General features: G+C 36.4%; 1 protein-coding gene across 1 annotated transcript; it reads left to right on the plus strand.

The window, feature by feature from the left end:
* The first annotated feature begins 6,666 nt into the window (after positions 1-6,666).
* On the plus strand, positions 6,667-16,898 carry Trax (Translin associated factor X). Its single transcript, XM_089249445.1, has 5 exons — positions 6,667-6,845; positions 9,370-9,505; positions 11,118-11,254; positions 14,591-14,703; positions 16,424-16,898. The coding sequence occupies exons 1-5, from the start codon at positions 6,803-6,805 to the stop codon at positions 16,820-16,822; spliced, it is 828 nt and encodes a 275-aa protein (XP_089105571.1). The 5' UTR covers positions 6,667-6,802; the 3' UTR covers positions 16,823-16,898.
* Positions 16,899-17,479: the final 581 nt, after the last annotated feature.

Consider the following 17,479-nt stretch of genomic DNA (forward strand, 5'->3'; position numbering starts at 1 on the left):
AGCTTTTCGGTTTGCCTGAGGAAAGACAGTGCCCGTGAGGTACAGAACGTAGACGTATAATACTTTTCGGAAACATCAGAGGTAATTTCATTCTTAATGGAATTACCTCTGAAGGATCATGCTTGAAATCCTACATGAGCGTATAAAGCAGGGTACTTTTTTAATTTTTCTTCCATCCTGCAACCACTTGGAAAATGCGTTTTCTATTTGTTGGAAAATTTCCTTTTTTTTAAATTATATTTTACTAGCTGCTACCCGCGGCTTCGCTCACGTGGATTTGGTAATCTGAAAATTATTCATCGATGATTTCCCCATATAACATTTGAGCCCTCTAAAAATTCGTTCTCCCCCCCCCCCCCCCCGGGAGATGAATTTTCAGAAATTCCGTCTTAGTGGGTATGCACATTATAAAATATAATACTGACTATATTTCATATTTATGGCTCCAGTGATGATTAATCCATATGGCTTTTGAGCAACCTCCCCCCCCCGGGGAGTTGAATTTTGAAAAAAATACCTTCTCGGGTTTCTACATTAAAATACAAATATACTGACCGAATTGCATACTTTTAGCTTCAGCGGCTTCAGCTCTGCGCGATTTCTCAATACAATCTCCCTCTTCATTGAAACCTTTTGTGACCCCCTTTGATGCCGAATTTCGAAAACCCCTTCTTAGATAGTTTCTACGCCACGAAATGAAACTTCTGATAAATTTCATGAATTCTGCCTTTGCACCCCCCCCCCCTATGACCACAGGGTTGTAAAAAACACGAGTTTTTTTTATTAAAAAACCCAGCCCTGGTGGGGTTTTCTAAAAAAAGAACATGTTTTTTGGTAAAAAAACCCCACGATTTTTTGGGCAAAATGGGGAATATTGAATTCCCTATTTCCACAACCTCAGAATATCTCATTTAAACATGTATGTACAGTACGCACAACTTTTAACCGAACGATAGCGATATCTCTGGTTCTAAAAGTTGAAGAATGAAGCGGTTTTCACCAAAATTTATGGTTTGTGATTTTCTACCCGACAATGTGCAATTCGTCTTAATGAGGGATCATCTACATATTTAGTATTGTTCAAACTTCAGAATCTTCGATATAAACTATTATTTTTTTCTATCTTATCTGATTTATCGCATTGCATTGACCCTAAAAATAAAATTTCATCGCTGTAAGTATCAAAATGAGAGAGATATGAGAGTGGAAACGTGTTTGGGGACACTCCCAACATTGGGAAACTGAATTTTTGAAGGTTGATTGCAGAGGAGAAAACACACACACTAAAGAAGTTTCGAATGATAAATACTCCATATGCTTGCTACGCGAGTGTTTAGATTTAGTGCTGTTAAAAAATAAAGTTTTTATTTTATAGAGGTGAAAAACAACCTTTTTTTTATTACTCTTTATTTTAGTGACTTTATATCCGTGATTGAACGAATATTTATACCATAATTATTTCAAATGATGTGCCACAAAGCAATTGTTTGTGACAACAGTTTCGTCAATTTAGGAAAAATATAAGAATTTTCCGTCGATCGTTGCACTATTTTATATTACTTTATAACTTTGTTCCATTTTGCAATTCCCCAATTTTTAATAATGGTAAAAAAAAAAAAAGGATTAAAACGAAATGCCGTGGTTTTAGCAGAGACGACTCCACCAATAGACACTACCCTAAACTTGGCTTCACACTAAGATGATTTACGCTATTGGGAGAACCGTTATTTATTGATTATTATCTCCATAAAATATTAACATCAATCTAATTGTATGGTATTAATTTGTGAATTCTTTGCACATTATTATATTTACCATTTCAGCTCGTGAATGTTGTCTAAGGAATGAAACGAATTTCTGAAACAGTGAAAAATTGCAAAATTTCGTTGTTCGTTTACTCGAATACATAAAAAACAAAAAATGTTTGAAAAACTGTGTGGATGACTTATCTATCGTATCACCGTATACTTAAAACAATAATTGCCCATTTCAGTAAAGTTATGAGCTTCGTATTTAAACATTTTCGCATAATTTTTCATGAGAAATTTTTCAATGAGTTTCAAATTTATATCTAGTATATGGTCCCTAAAAGTGGTAATTTTCATATAATCGCTCATATTTTGTGAAATCGAGGTCAGATTGGAATGAAAATTGATTCTGTTGGGTTTTCGACTATGCTGATTTGAATAAAGTAAAAATTAACGTATACTTTTATTCATAAATTTTTGAAATATGTTTTAATAATTCATAACTTATGTTTGAAAAAAAAGCCAAATTCAAAATGAGTAATTCAATTATGTTCGGCCCGTTAGAATCTATCGTTTAAAATAAAAAGTAATGAGATACCTATATTATTTCAGCAATTATGCACAAAAACAAGATATTTCTGTTTAACATTACGACACTCATTTTTCAATAATTTATATTTCACTAACTGTTCGTTCAAAATTGATGAAAAATTTGGTGTTTCGGCATTTCTTGAGATACTGAACCCAAATATGGAAGAAAAAAATGGAGTTACCATTGGACTTTCAAAATTTTTATCTATTTTTAACATCTAGATGACCCCTTAAAAAAATGAACTTAATACACTTATGGAAGCTCTCAAACGAAGAAAAATGCTACCTTTCTCTTTTTTTACAATAAATAAAACTCAAGATATCGCCATCATTCGGTTAAAAGTTGTACGCACTGTATATCCTTTATGTGTACATCTTACATTATGTCTAAATATACATTTTGGTGCATGTTAAACTATGTATTTGATTTATAAAATTGACCATGCAATAAAGTAATAATTGTTGACTTACAACCTGGGTGGGTTTTTTGGGAAAAATGGTAGAAAAATTGATTTTCATTTTTCCACAATCTCAAAATATCTAACTTAAACATGTATGTACTTTATATCCTGTATGTGTACATCTTATGTCTAAATATACATTTCTGGTGCATGTTAAACTATGTATTTGATCAATAAAACTGACCATACAATAAGGGGACAATTGTTCACACACAAACTCACCCACTTCTGAATAGTTGTATCTGAACCTTGAGTTGCATGCAGAACTGTAGCAAGAAGATTGCTTGTGGTAAAATAAATGTGTGTGAATTTGGATAATAAAAATTCTGAGAAATCAAGATGGTGCCTGAATTTTTTTTTCTCCAAATTTTTTCAACCCTGCAGAAAATGTGTCCAAAATTGTCCTGATCCGTCAAAAATAAAACCTTTAACTATGTAACCAGAACCATAAAGTTTTTTTTTGTAAATCGAACCCCAACTTTCAGGAGCTAAAGTCACATGCTTCTCTTTTTCTTGAATTCCCCACTCTGTTGAAGAATATCCCTGCTTCATTAAATTCAATTCTGAAATATTTTTAAAAGAGATTAATAATTAAAAAATGTTCTAGTTAGGAGGAGGAGACAGCAGTCATTCTGAGGATGCATTACTCTGGAGGTGTTTTCCACTTGTCCAAATTAGCCATTTTTGGGAACTTAAAACTACAGAATAACTTGAATTATCATTAAATACGAACGTCAATAACATTATTGTACATAAATATCACTTTATACAAGACAACCTGTCATGTATAGCAACAGACGTACAGAATGCCTTCACCTGGCTGAAAATTTTAACGGGCCAATTTTCGGGCTTATATTATGTGCATCTTGAAAAATCAAGATAAGGCTTATTTTCTGGTTAGGTATTAGTTTCGGAGCAAAACTATACTTTTTATTCTGTTTCACTTGAAGGTGTTCATTACCAATGTTCAATTCAAGAATCCCACAAAGTTATTTTCTTTTCGTTATGAGCAAATGCTATTTGTGTCTCTTGATATTTCAGTTATAAAAGTCTGATGTACCTGTATAGAACTTATAAAAAAAGTAATGCAAACATGTAAATAATTTTTGAATGAAAATTTAGTTTACATACATTGGTTTATTTCTTTACAGAGGCATACAATTTATTTACACGAGGTTTGTGTGTGTGAAAAATTATTGTATGTTATAAATAAGCAATAATTTCTTTGGATCACATATATATATTACATATCTAAGTACATGGTTACATTTTTCTGTTTGCGGTTTCTTGTAACATTTTAATATGTGAATCGCACACCTAAATGCAGGGCCGCAACTAGGGGAAGCAGGTGGGTCTCTGGGCCAGAGGGAGCTGCTGCTGCTAAACCAGACATGCATCTCGTCCATATTCCTCTGCGGAACCTCTAACGAATTGGTACATGTTGGAATGTGTATGTATAGTGAACCTTCCGTGAAGTTTGTTTCTGTGTAATGCTCTTGTTGCCGTCTGCAATCAATTTTTTAAACTATGAGTTTTTTCCTCAACTCATAGAGCGTGAAGTGTAATGAATGAATAATTATAGCGCGTTGTATTCCTGTTGCTCTCTGCGGCGAGACTTTTCGGCTCGCATTTGCGCCTCGAAGTTGGGAACCGCAGAAAACCAAACTTCAGCCGATCACCACTGCGGCGACGGTGGGGTTTGAACCCGGATCCTCGCGATGCGAGTCCGTCACTATGACCACTCGACCACCACAGCGGCGGACCAGAGGGGGCGCAAATTTTATTTTCAAACCTCTCCTTCAAAATTACAAGGGAGCGTTAAAATGCGCACTTGCCCCGGGTAACCAAACATCTAGTTGCGGCCCTGCCTAAATACTTACATAAGAAAAGGTAGAAAAAGTTATAAAAAAATTTTGTGTTTGTGATTCCAAGAAATTATTTATCACATATACATTTTTGCTCCCAAAAAAATCTTTTAAAAATACTTCAAAATACACATATTATAAACACTGCACTATGCAGCAATTTTTGGAATACATAAACTAAACTTAAAATAAAATTTTAAATTGTAAGAGCAACACATTTTCTTCGAAAACAAACAATTTTCCCCAAAAAGCCCAGACCAGGGGAGAAAATGGGTATCTACCCGAGGAGCAAATTTGACAACCCTGCTTACGACCCCCCCATTTCTCAATTAATAAATAAAACTTCTGATAAATTTCATGATGATAGCTTCAACAGTTTTGGATCGGCGTGATTTCTCTGTGTTACCTTTGCACCTCCTTTTGACCTCCTTAGGGGCCGAATTTCGAAAAGAAAACAAACCCTTCTTAGTGAGTTTACGTCATGGAACAAAACTTCTGACCAATTTTGACATTTATAGCTTCAGCTGTTTTGGCTCGGTGATGATGAATCAGCCAGGACATGCTATTTTATATACAACGTTGTATAGAGATTGCAATATGACTTTCCTTCCTACACCCCCTCCATGGATAATTAGTTCTCTATTCAGTATTTATTTCTGTAATCAATAACATATTGATTATCTATATTAATTAATTTTTAAACACTTTTACTTATAATTTAATTTCCCTTTTCCGGCTGCTGATAGTATTTAATTTTGGCTCTTTTTGAACAAATTCAAAAACTAAAATAAAAAAGTTGCTTCTTTTTAACATACATACACACATTTTTTAACAATTTATTTTTAACATTTGGGAAAAATGTTATTGTTATCAGGGTCCTGTAAGTCTAGGCTGACCATATTTCTTCGAGAGAAATACGGGACATTGAGATTCCAAATACGGGAAAATACGGGACATCGCCAATTATCGCCAAAAATGACGCCAAAACCGAGCAAAGTTGCCAAATATTGTTAAAATTACGGTAAAATCACAATGGCGGGAAATGAAACGTTACTGCAAATTGCAGTGGATTAAAATGAATTTCACGAAAAAAACGTTCACCAAGACAAATGTGGGAGATAAATATTCTCATTTATAGTTGTAACTATCATAATATAGTTTATTAGTTGAAAAATAATTTCAATCTTTGACTTCAATAAAGAATAAAAATTCAAGTAAGCGTCGTGTAAAATACCGGGACTGTCCCGGTATTTTCTCTTTTTTTGGCCGTCCCGATTTTTTGGCAAAAGTGTCCCGGTTTTTCCCGTATTTCACACACGACACCTACTTGAATTTTTATTCTTTATTGAAGTCGAAGATTGAGATTATTTTTCAACTCATAAATTATTTTATGATAGTTACAACTATATTACGGATATTAATCTCCCACATTTGCTTTGGTAAACGTTTTTTTTTTTCGTGCAATTTGCAGTAATGCATCATTTCCCGCCATTGTGATATTTCCGTAATTTCAACAATATTTGGCAACTTTGTGTGGTTTTGGCATCGTTTATGGCGATAATTGGCAATATCCCGTATTTGGAATCCCGATATCCCGTATTTCTCTCGAGGAAATATGGTCAGCCTACATAGACATTAATGTGATACATTGAATTTTTAAAATAAACTGAAGGCACTGAACTAAAAACGTATGACGAGTTGAGAGTGAAAAATTATTTTCCCCTTTCAAAAATAAATTAAAAATATAAAAACCCCTTATACAAGGATAAACTTTTATCTTTCCCCTTTATCGGATCATGTAGATTACCTGAAGACGCATTAAACAGCCATGGTGCTTAAATTTATTTAGTTATTAATATTTTAAGAGAATTCGATCCGGCAAAACACACATGTTAAGTATAGGGAAAAGAGCGGTTTGTTTGGGCTTACTTGTCAGCCCATAGGGTTGCCACAACGGCTTCAATTTTCGTGCCTGATGTCACCTCCTGTTATTCTTTCCTCCATGAGCTGTAGAATAGAGACGGCCCTTCCTTCCCGTAACGTGGTTGAACGTCAAATCTCAATAATCCCCTCACATAAAGTCAAAACCGTCCATGTTATCATTGCTACAAAGGCGTTTTAGTTTTATAAACAAGTCATGGCCTCCGATTTTGACGTTGAGGAAACGCGGCGAATGAAAAGTAAAAAAATTATGTGCATGGTGTCTCAGAAAGAAGGTTTACAAACTTGTAGGAGGAATTAGGATGCATCCAGACGACTTGGAATCACATAGGATCGGAAATGTTTTTTAAAGCCGGGTTTTCCTAGGAGCAAGTTTTTTGTGCCGCGAGCTACTGCTACGTGAATCGACCATCTCGACACGTCGTCCACTCACCAATCAGAAAAGCAGTATGACTGTTTTCCTACAGAGACCAATACGGCCATACCAACCTTGGCCATCACCAGTAGAGTTCGAACTCCGGACCTCCTTCACTATGACCACCACATTGGCCGTCTGCACATCCACATATGTTTGTGCAATAATAGAAGGACCGAAAGGGACGGGAGAAAACACAACAAAAGTTAAAAGATCCGCGAAATGTATGTCACGTGACACATTTGACTCCTTCAGAAGCAGTCAGTCAACATAAAGCACTGCCGTGTTGTGCTCTGTAAGAAAATGGTCATATCTCTTTTCCTATTAGTGAGTGGATGGTGTGTCGTGCTAAGGAGTGAGCCATCCAACCCACATGGGTAAAAAGCTATCCCGGGAGGGACAGAGCCTGGGTCGTGTCTGGTCTAACGGGTGGTTCACGTTGCACATAAAATCTGCTCATAGGAAAAACCCATTTTACTGTTGTTTTCTGTATGCTCTATCACATCAGGGCAGCATTTCCAGCTGTGCATTATATGCGATTCTGATTGTCTAGGCGTACTTTACTCCTCCTAAAAGTTTGTAAACCTGGTGCCGAAACACCCTGTAGCCTATATTTCTCCCTAATACTTCCTTGTCTCAAATATTCAAAATTATGAACCTCAGTAACTCTTGAGGGAGTTTGTATTATAACAGTATTTTCAATTGATAGCGGCACTACTTTATATTTGGTGGTATTTTGTATACTTATATGTTTCCAACAGCTATGAGTTGAGTTGATGGTCATAATCGCCATAACTTTTTCTCAAAATTAACTTAAAACAACGTCTAAGTGATTGAGAGTATTGTGTAGTTAGTGTGTTTGGGGGTGATTTAAGTATTACCGCAGCATGGGGGGGGGGGGTTCAAGGTTGCTTACGTCATCAACCACCCTTTTTGAAAATATAAAATATTCTGAGCTGCTGACTAAGGGGGGGGGGGGGAAAGGGGTCAGTGTTTTGCTGGGAAGGGGTCAAAAATGACTAAAAATCCACTGAGGTAATACTTGAATGGCCCCTTTTATCTTTAATTATTTGAACAACAGCTTTTGGTGAGAATGATTGGTTTAGAAGTTTTTTTGGTTATTGAGAAACCAGCCTCTCGTTCAGAGGTCTTCAACCTTTTTCTAGTCACTAGCACTCCCTGTATCCATCATCAAAAAAAAAGGCGTACTCTTTTCATCAAATTTGACATACAAATGCATGAAATCGGGATGATTTCAATCCAGAATACAATTTGTACAATGAATTTAATTGGAATGTTGATCAAGTGCTTTCGAGCACGAAGTCGGACACAGGCATCGAGCACTCTGGGTGTTTCAAGGAGCACAGCAGTGCTCACAAGCAACAGGTTGAAGATGCCTGCTCTAGTTACTATCAAAATACTCACCGAATATAGATATTGATGACATGTATCTAAGCCATTCTCTACCAGAAATTACTCGCACAAACATATTCTCAGTCGCATAAAATGACAATTTAAAATTTTCATGCAATGCATGAGACAAAATTATGATTCTGTCTGCTAAATCACAGCTTTCAACAAGATTTACCAATATATTGCCGAATCATGAATAGCACTGCCATTTTGTGGAAATACCCAGGGCTCCACAAAAGGGAAAAGTATTTAGGCAAAAGCCAAATTTTTCTTAGGTGTTAAGCATGGTATTTTGCTAAAATAAATGGTCCTAAATAAAGTTTCCTTTAACTTTTTCCCATATTAAACGATGTACTGTGGGGGTTCTCAAACTGTGTGGCACTGTGTCCTGGTGTACTGCCAATTTTCGTCAGGGATGCTGACAAAGTTTTTCCAAAGAGACTCTTTGTTAAACTGCTGTGGAGAGCCGCGGATAAGCGTTGATTAGGGAAAAGTGTACTGCGGGTGTAAAAAGTTTTAGAATCCTTGATATAGCGTAATGAAATAAAAAAATCTTGTGTCACCCTTAGAATCCAATTTAGCAACCATATTTGGAAAATTTTAGGCGCCAGTATGATTTTCTAGTCAGAAGAACATGATAGGGAATGACCAGTAAGTACAGTAAAACCTCTTTTCCAGACACCGACAGGACAAAGAATCATCCATAAAAGAGGGGTGAACGTTAATCAGGGGCTTGAAATACATTATTATACTAAGAGAAATTGTTATGTGGCCAGAAAAAAGGGGTGACCTCATCTGGAGTGTCTGTTAAGAGGGGTTTACTGTACCATCAAAACACACGTAGTTGTGTTAATTTAGACATACAGCGTCGCAATTACAGAAATACGGTGGTTGATTCTATTGAATAAATCTTGTTGTTTACTTTCTTTTTTTAGTCTTGTCTGTGTTTGAAAAGTGCAGAGTGATATTGGATAAGAAAAACGATCTGCGTGAGAAGATTATCAAAAAAAGTAGAGATGTCACAATTGAAAGCAAACGAATAATATTCCATCTACATAGGTCAGCTACTGCGTAAGTAATTCGCATAATAATCATCTGCTGAATAATTTCAAGTATTTCATGCCTGCAAGCAGAGTTCTGGAGTACCTACCTACACATTTTAACACTTACTTCAAATATTAAATCTCATTATCACGAGTAACTGGTCGGGCATGTGCATTGAGATAGAAAGTTGCCTCAATTTATACATTTTTATGGATCTTCTTACATTATTGATTGACGGCATACAGCAGAATGAATCAATCCTTGGTTTCCACACAATTTGGTGTATGCAGGGACACACCATTCATCCTTTTAAAACAATACATACATTTCACAGTGGAAACCCTCCCCCCAGGACTGTCACTTCAACTTTTTCCATAAGGGGGGCGGGCAAAGCACATGTACTCAATGTATGTATATATATATTTGTATATATACCATTTTTAGTGTATTTTCAAAAAGCCAGGGGGATTGTCCTGCCAATGTGTCCAACAGCGTGCAAAGAGTGAGTGAAACCCCCTCTTTTACAGTCTTGTAAAAGAGATTTGCAGACACTGGCAGGACCATAGTAAAGTGAACAAAATCTTTCATTAAAATTTACAAAATAAACAATGAAATAACGTTGTTGCAGGTACAAAATGCGACTTGCTGCCTTGTGTCTTTGATATATGAAAGCAATTATGTAAATTCACATCCTGAATGAAAACTTTTTGTGAAAACTAGTGTCAATTCATTTATAATTGATACTAGTTTTCATCGAAAAGTTAGTTTTCTAGCTCAGGTTTTAGATATAGATATGTAAATCTTTTAAATAGCAGAGAATTTTTGATGAGCACTTGTTAGAAGCACTGAGTCAGGGTGTCTCTACCATTATGGAGAAAGAAAAAAAAATCACAGAAGTCATGAAAAAGACAAAAATAAGAAAGAGACATTATTTTTGTGAATCAATTTTCAGATTTTCCCTGTGCTCGATTTTATTGCCAAAAATCCTGGCCTCCTTATCAGGCTTTCCCATCATGAATGCCAGATAGATGCCTGGGTGGCACAGGGGTAAGATGTTCGTCTACCACCTTGAAGGTTGCTGTCATGGTCCCGAACCCAAGGGAGGATATAGATATTTTCCCTAACGAACTTGAGGCGACCACCGATAGACAGCGCCTTCATTTCCAACCCATCTCATTAATAGCAGTAAATTGCAATATAGCAATATGGCCAGAGTTGATGTTTGTTGAAGTAGATGGATACCCACAATCCTGCCGTGGAGGTCGACTGAAGATGATTTTCTCAGGTTTTATCTCCATGCCAGCTGATTTTCATTAAAAAAAAATTAGTCACCACAGTGAGCAGCGGAAACTAGTTTCTGTTATTGATTGTCATTGTGCCAAATCTTACGGCAATGCTTTGCAAGCAAGAGAGCTATTCTGTCAAATAACTAGTGTTAAATTGCCAATGATGTCACCAAGTAACGAGTGTTAAATCACTGATGTTGCCTAATAAGTCAAGGAAAAGTCACAGAATTTTCCTTTGGGTATATGGTAGACACTATGCAAGTGTTAATCCTTAAAAATTCTTTTAAATACTCATTGGAATCTATTCAAAAGTTGTATTTCGAAATTCTGCAATGATTTACACTCAACTCTAGGGATGTTGAAAAGAAAGAAAAGATTCTGGCAGAGGCAAAAGAGAGGCTGAGGAATGTTTATAATATCATCACTTATGGTATAGGAGGACTGTTAGCAACAGAGACAATTTGGCAATACGAACAGGCTTACAGTGCAGGTAAACTTTTTTTTTCACCATTGCCTTTTTTCCATAAAAGAAACTTATGTAAACATTAAAATCTATTTATGTCGAACCTACAGAAATAAATTACAATAATGTTTGAGAGATTTGACATCAAATCGATTGAAGATATGGAAAGATCAGAATTATTATTGAAAAAAAAATTGTACCATTTTTTAGAGATCGAAATCAATGTTGAAAGTGTAAGATTTTGTACTGTGGAAACTTCTAAGAGCTTGTAATATTGTTCCAAAAGTGGTTATCAAACTTTTTTTTTCAGTTCAGCAAATGCGAGGACCCACAAAGCTGAATCTTCTGGGATGTGTGTTGCAGTTTTCGGCACAATCTCATGCGCAATTCTCTAAGAAAATAACTTTCACGTCGAAAATACAGTTATGGGAATTTTTCTCGCAGATCATTCTGCTTTGGGGTTGAAAAGCAGTTATGAGGGTCATTTGAGAAATGTAAAGATGTGTCTATGCTGTGCGTATGCTATGGGTTGTCCTTGAATGATGAACATATGGATAATGTGCATAGGATGCCATAATATAATTTATAACATGACAATGTGCACCAGCTGAAAGGGGAGTTTGGCGGGAGGGGCGTAAAAGCAATGCCTGTCAGTGTATCAGATAGAACTGCAGCATTCCTACTCAATCTTGTATGGCGACAGTCTGAGGCGATGTAGTTGTAAATGGTTTGTGTATGGGTGGAAAAGAGAACTTCAGGTTTATTTATTTATACAAAAGTTTTCAACAGCGGGCTGATGCAAAGATGAATTTAGGGAAGAAAGAAAATACTAAAAAAATTAGAAAAATTTAGATTTGTTGCCTTTGTAGTCTAGGGCAGTGTTTCTCAACCTGGGACCTTATGGGCCCCGGGAAGTTCTAGGGGTAGGCCACAGGTGAAAAGCAGATTAAAGGGGAGCCACAACAAGTACTGAAGTGAGCCACAGAGAACTATGAAGAAATAAAGCTTTCGAATGAAAAATGGTGGGAAAAAATGTCACTACTTTCTGAATCTAGCATTGCTGTTCATGGTTCAAAGGGAAACCTTACGAGAAGAGATCCAGTGCTATGATTTTTGAGTGTAGGTATGTTAATATGTAAGCTGTTACTACCAGCTAAGAACGAGAGCATCACTAAACCAGGGGACCCATGATGTTGAGACTGCCATGCATAGAACCCCACATGAGGGAATCTCACTGAACTCTAGCTCAGGGTGAGGGCCCAGCAGATTGATTTATTACATAAGTCTGTTGAATCGTTTTGTATTTTACAGAGACCTATTCTTCCCATATAATTCAACTATTGGGAAGAATTCCCTCCTTCCCTAATGTGGATTTGTGCTTGGCCCAGGGTTCTAGAGATCGATCATATTTATAAATTTTTGTTCATTATAAATTTAGTTCTGACTGAATTCAATTCAATTAGAAAAGGTCTCAGATGCGAGTAGGGGACCCCGGATGAAACTGGGGACCACATTTTCTTTCCTAAATTCATCTTCAGTTTCCAGCTACTGGAAACCTTTGTATGGATAGCGGAGAGTGACATCATCCTTGGATTATTTATAAAATCGCCATCAGGTGCAAAAAAACGAGACAGATTTAATGAGACGTATAACCATCCAATGCAATTATCCGATGAACTCATCTCATTGATTTAAAGATCAAAAAGCCAAACTGATGTTGACTGTTCAGCTAGTTTTGTCTTCTCATTGTCAAAGGTTTGTGATTTACAGTAATGACAATTTATTTTAATCATGTGATGTCATTTCGGGGGGGGGGGGAGTATTTTCTACAGACTTTTTCTATGTAAATAATTTTTTTTCCCTGAAAGTAAGGATTTTTTTCAATCACAGCCGAAATAAGAATTTTTCAATAGTCTGTAAAAATTTTAAAATTAGTACTTCTGTTAACTTGATGAGTTAATTAAAGATAGTTAATCTTAACGAGATGAGTTAATTTAAGGTAGTTAGAGAAAATTGAAATAGTTTGTAGATAGTATGGGGAAATGTAGTAGAGAAGGAAGAAAAGTAAGAGGCTACTGAGAGAGAAACCTACAATAGTATAAGAATGTAGGTCAAGAGGTGAAATTTTGGGTAATAGTGAATCGCATGCGATGGGAAAGTTTTCAATGAGACAGGTTGTTGAATGTATGGAAAAAGCTATATTTTGAAATGCAGTTGTATGTAGTCGGTGATAATGAGAAAATGTAATAAAACAGGACCCTATTTGAGAACGATTGGTGGGTAAAATATTATTTGTGTCAAGCTGAAGACCGCGGCACTGAAAATCTTATGTAAAATAAGATGAGGCTAATCTTTGTCGCTGGTCAAATGCATTGATTTATGAAGGAATGTTCGTCTTTTCCTTTGGTTTCTATGGATGTGAAACAGATCTGAATTAAATGGTTGGGTCAAAGGTTATGGGTGCGTGAGATTTTTCCCAAAGAAGGAGAAGAGCCAATGAGATTATGTTTGATACTAAAAAGTCACTCAGACGGGAAAAGAAAATTACAAGATTAGTGAATGGAAAGTCTTGAAATAATATCAACTCCTCCTTTTTAAGCTATGATTAAAAAATATAAACATATTTTAGAGAAGAGAGAAAAGAAACAGGAGAGAGAGAGAGAGAGAGTTTGAAAGTTAAGAGAGAACTAAAAGGGGGAGTTCCAAAAAGTTGTAGGGTCGGACTGAAGTAGGCAGGATGAACTTGATGAATTGGAGGGCTAGCAGCCTTATTGGGGTAAGTCATCCTCACTACTTGTCATGTTTTTAGTATAATTGGCCCCACACATCTCTGTTAAAAGTTATAGTGCAGTACCAGAATGAACTGTAATGAGTAAATTTATATTGTAATGAATAAAATTGTTAAAGTTAAAAGGCTTACGTATTATTTTCGAGTTTCTCAGAGTAAATTATAATTAGTTTAGAAAATGTTTAACGGCCCGGGTTATTACAGGATTTTGTGGGTTGCTCTTCAAAATCGAAGGAGATCTGAAGTTAAAGACACAACGCGATGTGGCTAATATTACAATGATACCGTGACAAATCGTACACTTCTATCTATATTTAAAATTATGTGTGAAGTGTAATTGATATGATACTTGTGATTGAATACTTGTGTGGTCTCTGCGGCGAGACTTTTTAAATGAACGGGGGATATGCTCACATTTGTGCTTCAAGGTTTAAAACCAGAAACTGTTCTGGAAATACTGTACATCTGTGAAAATACTAGTAGCTTTTTATAGACTTGAAAATTTTACCTGAATATATATTGTATTTTTCTATTCCATCTTTGATAGTCATACTTCATCTATTATAAACATCTAGGTATGCAGGAATTTGTGGAAGCTGCATCATTTTACTATTACTTGTCTTCTAAGAGGATGTTGCGAATGGATGATCTGCACAGCGGCGAATTCTTGTTCAATGAAGATGCAGACGTTAGTGAAAATATTACTTTTCCCACTTGTAATCATAATCCCGTACTATACTGGTGGCCATCCAAAATGTGACATAATGAAGGGCAACAAATATCAAAGCCATATATTTATTGAACAAATAGCATCATTTACAAGCATGAAATTATCAAATTTATTGTCCCATTTGAGACTTGCGGAATACTGAGAAATCAATATTTTATGTGTAGCCATGACTAGCAATGACTGCTGAAATACATCTTGGCATTGAGAGACTTTGGATGTGTGCTTGGGTTATATCAGTCTATGCTGCTTGCATGTGTTGCTAAAGTTCACCTAGCCTAGCCCTGGTGGTGAATGCTGGGGCCATGCACCTAGCAATCATGGACCAGATATGTTTGATGAGCGACATATATCGGGAGAACAGGCATGCCAAGGAGTGTAAACTGGTGGGCACAAAAGATTTGTTGAATAATGCATGTCACGATTCGTATTGAAACTTGGTTGCTGGCAAGCCTTGATGGTGAGCGAGGACAACCAGTTTCAAAATATCCTAGATGTAGCGGCAGCTTTTGAGTGTGTTATCACTGCGTACAGGGTGAGTGCAGGAGCAAAATTCAGTGCCAAACCGTAACACCAGGTTACAGATCAGTATGGCGGTGCATACTGGTCCGTATGAGGCCATGCAGTATCCTGCTGTGGTTCTCAGATTTGGATGACTATCATGATGTTGCAGTGAAGATAATGTGTTCTGCCATTTGTTTGTCTACGTCTGACATACAATGCGACATTGTAGCTGCATACACCTGTCGTATGGGTACCTTCAGAAAAATTTCCTGCTGCTGCAGCCGATGTTGAATGATACATGCTAACACAATTTGCTATGCAACAGACCCTAATTCTTGAGTTAGGGTTCTTGATGTTGAAATACAATGTCATTGCCATGCATACAACATGTTTGTTCTCCTGTTCTGTGATATGATGATGTTGCTGGTCCAATCGTTACCGTCTGTTGGTTCATCCATCCTGTATCTACTGATTCCATATTCACATTATCACTATGGCTTGATTTTGTTCAGCTCGATCACAGATTTCTCGGAAGGATAATTCTTGGTATCTATAAGCGATAATCCTTCTGTCCAACTCAAGCGTACTCGATTCACTGCCATATTTTGTCAGTGAGGCATATTGAAGCTTCTCACGTAAATAAACAGCAAGAAAACATGATTTCAACACTTAAAACCAGCATTTTTTTCCTTCCTTCTTGTAGTGCTTCCAAATAACATCAATGGCGCACACAATTTACATATGCTGCTCAGCAATACTACTTTACCAAACACAAACTCTGGCCATATCGCTATATTGCAATTTACTGCCATTAATGAGATGGGTTGGAAATGAAGGTGCTGTCTATTGGTGTGGTCGCCTCAAGTTCGTTAGAGGAAATATCTTATCTATATCCTCCTTTTGCGTGCAAACCTGGGACCATGACAACCACCTTCCCGGTGGTAGACGAACATCTTATCATCACGTCACTTGGGTGCTTTCCTCAGCAATACTGATCATTTGCATGTATTATCGAGCTTTATACATCTTGCAAATTTCAAGTCTTGGACACTTCCTTCATGGTGTTGCATTTTAGATGGCTGCCAGCAATGCAAAAGTTACCAAGCAACAAATTTTTAGAAATATTTTGTCTTGGCGAGAAATGTTGTTTCACTAACATAATTTTTTTTCATCACAGAAAGGATCTGAAGATAGGAAAGAAGAAGACATCCCAAAAAGAAATATGATCGATCTGCTCACCAAAGAGGACTTTCTCCTTGGTATTGCCGATCTGACTGGAGAACTCATGAGAAAGTGTGTCTCGTCCGGTAGCTTGGAAGAGCCGTTTGAGTTACGCAATGTGTTGAAAGTTATTACCGAAGCCTTCTACGTGCTCGGAGATGACTACGACAGAAAGCTCGTGAGGAAATACCACACGCTGAAAGCTAGCCTGCGTAAAGTTGATAGGGTGTGTTACATGATAAAAGTCAGGGGTCTTGAAAAAGAGAAACTCATGGCGGATAGAGGTATTACTTCAGTGAATGATCTGTTTGAAAGCTTAACTGCGAATAATGACGCTCAAGACGATTATGAATGAATTTATAGTTTGGTTTTTTTTACTATTTGCTTTGTGAACTTCATAAATTTCTTCAAATAAAAATAATTGCATTTACTATCATTATTGAAGCTCCTTTCCTATCATATAGAGTTCTAAAAATATGGTAATCAAGTAAATTACTACTTAACCGTACATGTGCCTCATGATTATTCATTTAAGGAATTTACAATGAATCGGTACATGCCGAAAATTTTTGCATGTGCAAAGCTTCCATGATTATGAGATTGCTGCCAAACTGGCAGTTTTTCCCCCAGTTGACAATTGTTTATCTTGGTGCTTTTACAATTCTTTATTGGTGACCAGGATGGTTTTTTCAGCCAAAATGTGCTATCCTCTTTTTTAAGTATCATTAATTTATATCGTCAGTAGCATCTTGTGTTGGCGCTCATCACTTAAGTGCTAGCCTTGTAAATTTTGGGTACAATTTGAATTTTTTTTTCGGCTGTCATCTTTAATTTCCACAATGTTGATGTTTCGCGATTTAAAAAATTCTTGGTTGACAAGGGGCCTGATTAGAAATCACCAATGTTGCTGCAACCTTATAGAGTCTAAGCCATTTACATTGTCAGATTTATGCGTGCTTCGTATTATACTGGTGCTGCCATCTGTCTTTCACATTTCGCGAGGATCCAGGTT

Source organism: Pholcus phalangioides, unplaced genomic scaffold, assembly GCF_987345545.1.
Source record: "Pholcus phalangioides strain wild (caught in Gottingen) unplaced genomic scaffold, Ppha-v1.0 ptg000003l_1, whole genome shotgun sequence".
NCBI classification, from domain to species: domain Eukaryota; kingdom Metazoa; phylum Arthropoda; class Arachnida; order Araneae; family Pholcidae; genus Pholcus; species Pholcus phalangioides.

Coding starts and splice junctions, on each gene's coding strand:
- Trax (XM_089249445.1), top strand. CDS start 6,803: ATGGCCTCCGATTTTGACGTTGAGGAAACGCGGCGAATGAAAA. Junction 6,846..9,369: donor GGAAACGCGGCGAATGAAAA/GTAAAAAAATTA, acceptor TTCTTTTTTTAG/TCTTGTCTGTGTTTGAAAAG. Junction 9,506..11,117: donor CTACATAGGTCAGCTACTGC/GTAAGTAATTCG, acceptor ACTCAACTCTAG/GGATGTTGAAAAGAAAGAAA.